This window comes from Felis catus, chromosome B2 (genome assembly GCF_018350175.1).
Source record: "Felis catus isolate Fca126 chromosome B2, F.catus_Fca126_mat1.0, whole genome shotgun sequence".
Classification (NCBI taxonomy): Eukaryota; Metazoa; Chordata; class Mammalia; order Carnivora; family Felidae; genus Felis; species Felis catus.
Window position 1 is genome coordinate 53,067,152 of NC_058372.1, and position 6,000 is coordinate 53,073,151.

Consider the following 6,000-nt stretch of genomic DNA (forward strand, 5'->3'; position numbering starts at 1 on the left):
ACAATGAACAAGAATCCCTTGGGTCACATTTATGGATGCCAAAGGTTGTTGAAGAATAGAGCAAGGAGATTTCCACCCTCAGCAACTTCTTTTCTCTTCAAAAGTTAAAGGTGTTCAAGAATTACTGTTTTACCCGTTGTTAGTATCTGTTATTCCAGGTATAACCCATGAATATGTACTACAATGGTTTTAGATCATCTTTCTTCCTTTCCCGTCACCACCCCCTCCAAAAAAATCTTGTGTTTATGGGTATGTTTATGTTACACAAGTGTTAATAACCCTGTTGGAGAGACTACATAGATAGGCATCTTTAGGTAGATCTGTGCATAAATTCCTGTCCACTGGGCACTTGAGTCAGCCAAAAGCAACAATAAATATCAATGATGTCTTTCAAACCTGTCAACCGAGAACATAAGCATTTTTTCTTCCAGTACTAGGTCCGTTTAATGATTTGGGGAAGTAAAGGGAGAAGGGTTTAATTTAAAGTTCTAAAAGTATTTTTTTTCTGCATCGTATCATAACATGCTAAATATGTTATAAAATTTTTAAAAATCAAGTATCATATTTATGTGCTTTCATGCTTTTGAATTAATATATGTTCTTGAAATATACCTAAAGTTTTTGACTCCAATCCAACCGATGAGAAATCATTAAAAAACTCCAAATTCTTCTTTATCGGAGAAATACACGTAGACAGGGAATAATACAGAAGTAAATTTCCCTTGTTTATTGCTTTTTGTAATTTCCTTCAAAACATCTACAATAAGACATCATTTTAATTGTACCCTTGCCAAATTTCCAAATAAAATTGCATTCTAAATTTAAAGATCTTAGAAATATACTATGTGTTTATCTTAATGTAAACAGAAGATATAATTAAAAATTATAAGCAAGTTACCTAACCTTCCCTTTTATTGGCATAGATATCTGATATATAAACTATCCTTAACATTTTTGAAAGAGAGATGGTTAAAAAAGAAAAGTTTTATCGAAAAGATATTTTTGTTCTTAACAAAATAACATGGTGTTGACTAAGTAAAGATGCCTGTGATAGTCACCAGTTTCAGGAACAAAGCAGAAGAGTAAACCTATAAAATCTGGACAGTAGGAGACTGACAAAAGTTGGCCTAAAAATAGTGAATCCAATACAGTGAGAAATTTCTTTTCACACAGCAATTAATATTTATCTCTTCAAAGTGAGCAAATCACTAAAACAACATAAGGGTCAAAATAATGTGTTTGTGTTCCTATTTACATGTTTACATTGACCTTAAGGCAATTTTTTCACATTTTATTTTTATCTTTTAGGAAGTTTTAATCTATTTTTCACTTAGGAACAAACAAATTTAATCTTATCTGAAATTTTAAAAAATGGTTCATTGGTTAAATATAATACAGAGTTCAAATTCATTTTAATTGTTCTTGAGCAAAACTAACATTAGAAAAAAATGTCTTCCTGAATGACAAGATAATTGTAGAAAATCCATTACTTGACTTGAAAATGACACACAAGCATTAATAAAAAGTATACTGCTACATCCTTTTAATGTAATTCACCTTATTATGGGGACTGTCAACAGATTCTTTTCACATATTTAAACATCCAAGTGACTTCCTCAATACAAATCCCTTGCCTATTGCTAATTTAGTAATTTGCCTTTAGCCCCCACGATGCACATATCTTTTAAGACACATAAATAAATAAATAAATAAATAAATAAATAAATAAATAAATAAATAAATAAAATCCCCCTGAGTCTTCTAAGAACATGATAAAAGTGGCAGATACTATTTGTTAATGAACGTTACATTAAGAACCACGGAAATTCTTAATGCAGTTAATCATGATATTACACTTTTACCTCTCTCTAAGTATGCTTTGAGCTATTTTAGTATGGAAGAAATACAGAAGTTAAAGCGTTTTACTAGGTAGTGATTGGTTATAAGCTTTGGATATGTTAGAAAGCATGGTCTAAGGATAAAATAAAATTATGGTTCAATTTTCCTCAGAGACTACGAAGAAATACTCAGTATCAGAATCAATTTGTCAGTAATTTCACGTGAGACATTTAGTTTGGAATTATTAAATAAAAAAACCAATATGGTTTATGATTGAAGATAAATCACTACTCAGCAGTTGAAGCATGATAAAAATAAATATTTCCTGAAGGTTTTATCTGATATTATTCCTCCAGAGTAAAATGAATAATTGTGTTTCACGATATAGTTAGCAAGCTGCTTTGTTGTTATATCCAAACAATACAACCAAAATTTCATTGATTTAAAAAATGTAAGTATTCTTTAATGATAAAATGGTCCAAGAAGTCACGAATAAATCTGTTTATTATTGTTTTGGTTTTCTTATTCTGTGTAAATGTATAAAAAGTAATGGCACATTCATTCCAAAATCATGCTTAATTCTTTTCTAAAATATATTTCTTTTGTGAATGATCAAAATATTTGATTGCAATAAAATATATTTTAGAACAGATTCATGACTGAGCTATTGTTTTTTAAAGTACATAACACATTCCTCCCTGTCAGATTTTACGTGACCTGAACTCATTTTTTCAATGATTTTATTTTATGAATATGTAAATCATGCTGGTTGAAATTTTTCTATTAAAATATTAAAACTCCTTTAAATTATTGACTAATGCTTTAGAAATTGCGACAAAGTAAAATATACCATGAGCCACAGTGCATTTACCACTTATACTAGGAAAAAGCAATCAAACTAATTTAGAATTAAGCCATATTTAATGGCTTGAAAGTTCCTAACGAAACCTGTTAATTATATGTAGAAGAAAAGGCCTCCAGGACACCTGATTAAGGCAACCAATGATGACTTACTAAAACTTCATAATGAGAGCTTTGTCTCTAGTAACACGAAACATGATTTATTAAGCACCTTATCCTTCATGGTAGAATTGCTAAGAGCAAATGAGCAGAGCATTTTAAGCAACATGTATTATAAAAACATTCATGTATTTAAATTTGTTGCTATCTGACTTTTCAAAGACTATTTTCTTTGAGATATATGAGGAAGGTTTTAATTAAGTATAACAAAACATGTCAATTTTATGTCAAAGCAGACTGCAGTTTTCAAAGTTTTGAAAGTTTTTACATTAAAATGGTTCTAATTTTATCAAGTTGATTCAATTTGTTCATGAAATTGTATCTTTAAAAATAAATATATCCTATGATATTTTGAATGTCTGAAGATAGTAAATTTTCATCTTCAGACTCGAGTAAAACATTTTTTTTTAATTAAAGCCCGTTTAAAATCACTGTGAAGTGTTAACTCTTTAATATTTTTGAGACATAAAATATTGGACACTAATTTACCATTTGATATGGTCACTATTTAAAAACTGCCATGAAAGTACCAGCATTGGGAAAAATATAATTTAAAAAAGTATTCTCTAGGAATGTTGCTAATTAAAGAATTTTTCAATTCATTTTTCATCTTAAAGGAAAATTTTGCATAGGTAAAGACCACATAGCATGTTTTATATTTCTCCTGCTTCTGGAAATAATCAAATGGGAAGGATATCATTTCATCATTAAGAAGTTAAGAAATGTTAGTTTGAAGCTTCTTTTCCAAAATATTTTTCATAGCATTTCAGAATCTCTCCCTGAAAATCTTTGATAGTAATCTCTTACAATAGTATTTGATCTTAGTTAATTGCATGTTAATATTTTCACAGTAGTTATCTCCCCCAAATGAGAGTTCTTAGGTGGCATACCTGTGTATATTTATATGTTTGCTAAATTGCTAACAAAAAATGTTTTAGAGTGTCACTCTTACTTTTCAGTCTGTAAATGCTTGTTTCTTTTTTATTTGTATTAATACCTTTGTGCCCATAGCATAGCTATCCTCATAAATTTTCCTTTTTTGTAGACTACTGCCTGTTTATTCATACATTAAAGCAAGGTTGAAATTTTAACAAGAGCTAAAAAGACCCAAGTCTGCCCAACCCTAAGTGTTTAATTTTAGTTTTTCATATTTAAAAAATCATGTATATGTAATATATACACGTACATACGTGTGTGTGTGTGTGTGTGTGTGTGTGTATGACTTTGTTGCCTAAAGCAAAATCTTACATTGCTTCAGTGAGAGAAAGGAAACAGAAGCTGGAGGAGAGTTATAGAAAATGACTCTATATAAACATGACCACCTACCAGGCAGCTACTTTACTATTAGTAAAACTGCCACTTTGTAATAGCAGAGTTTAACAAATAAAAGAACAACATACCTAAATTGACAAAGCTCATGACCATGTCAGCATCATTCAGAAAGTTGGTATCATGTAGGCTGGCTAGAGGAGGGCTCTGGGTGGTCAGAGGAGTCGTTCGAGATAACTGTATGCGACGAGGGTACCCATTGGGAGAAGCTGGGTATCCTTTTCTTGCCCCTCTGGCCTCTCCTGCCAAGGATGCCCTCACTGAGTATTCCGATTCTTCAGGATTTTCTTCATTGGCCATAGCATTGTATAGGTCCAGCATAAAGAGAGGTGCAGAGGAAGCTTGTTTTCCAGGTGAAAATGGTCTGGGTCTATGAGGCAAACCCAAGATAGAGAGAATTTCCCTCTGTATTTCCCGTCTTTCGTGGTTCCGTAGTCTTCTATAAATAAAACTGGAGTGGACATGATTGTCTCCCAAACCTCCTTTTGCATAACCCACTAGAACCCAGCAGCTCCAGAGGAAACCCACAATACTCCTAAGTAGAAATACAGTCAGATGCATTTTTGTCCAAAAGCAAAAGTTGATATTTTTAGTCCTTCTTGTCCTCTTAGAAAAAATGTAAAAGTTCCTAGGAGGTACGCTTTCCCAGTAGCTGAAAAAACAAATTTACCTATTCTTCATGACAGTGACATTTCTGAACATAACATCCTCACGGATTTTCCTGTCCTATTTTAAATATTTTGGAATATGTCAAGAGTAGTTATCTCTAAGAAAGCTGAAACTTGGATTTCTAATTATCCACAGTTGTTAAGAGTTTTTGCTGCATTGATGTAGCAGAAGACGGCTATTATTATTTGATCAGATGACCTATGCATTCCTATATAAATTTGTGATAATCAGGCCTTTGGTATTTGGATTAACGCAAGTTGATCTTCTGATAAACTGTAGTTCCCAAAGTTATCTTCACTTGCTCTTGAGTTCTTCTCAACCCTTGAGCTCTTTCCAAGACAAATCCTGATTTCTGAATCACAGATCTATGCTGATCTGCACCTTGGTGTTGGAATATAGATTTGTCCGGCAGCTTGGTGATAACTTTAACATCTTTTGTGTCGTCTTAGTGTAAAGTAACACTCAAGGTTGTACTATTCAAGTAAATGTGTTTCCCTGAATTTACTTGAAAACCTTCCTGTAAGTCCATTCAATCCCTTTCTCCTTCTAACTGTTAATTCCACCTCCAGCAGGCACAAATATACCAGCCCTCTTCAAGGGAGATCTAAAGAGTAATGTAAGCACAACCCTGCTGGGAAAGAAGAGGCTTCTCATTGTAATTTGAAACTGGTAAAGCAAAAAGAACTTAACCCTTTTGCTACCAGAAAAGCCTTCATTTTCACAATTTTATAGCCACGCATCTAACCTAGCACAGTGATATGCGGGGCATTTAAGTTCTGGGGGTGGTGGGGGGGGGGAGCAAGTTTTCAAGCAGCAGGCTGAAATTTTTTGCCACCAATTTTATATAGTACTCTCTCAGATCTCTCTTTTCATAGTACACGTTTAATACACTTCTATATTAAGTCTCAGGTTGTGGCTAAATTAGCATACATCTCAGTTATATATTTGAGGTTATTTCTAGCCTTTATGAGTTATTGAAGTTTATGTCTTAAAAAATAAAAGGAAGAGTTGTAAATTGAGGTTATTTTGTTGTTTCTTAATGACAGCCAGATCTTTTTAGAATAAAATACAGTAGAGAATTAATCACCAGTAAATATATTCTAGCTCCCAAAGCAGTAGTTATAGTAATTCAATAATGGTGGG

General features: G+C 32.2%; 1 protein-coding gene across 1 annotated transcript in view; it reads right to left on the reverse strand.

Annotated features, from left to right (window-relative positions):
- The window catches only part of BMP5 (bone morphogenetic protein 5), a 116,502-nt gene extending 111,018 nt beyond the window's left edge, over positions 1-5,484 (reverse strand). Inside the window, exon 1 of the mRNA XM_003986274.5 lies at positions 4,260-5,484. Coding sequence (XP_003986323.1) covers positions 4,260-4,749 — 490 coding nt within the window. The 5' untranslated portion in view covers positions 4,750-5,484. The remainder of the gene's footprint in view (positions 1-4,259) is intronic.
- Between the last annotated feature and the right edge of the window lie 516 nt (positions 5,485-6,000).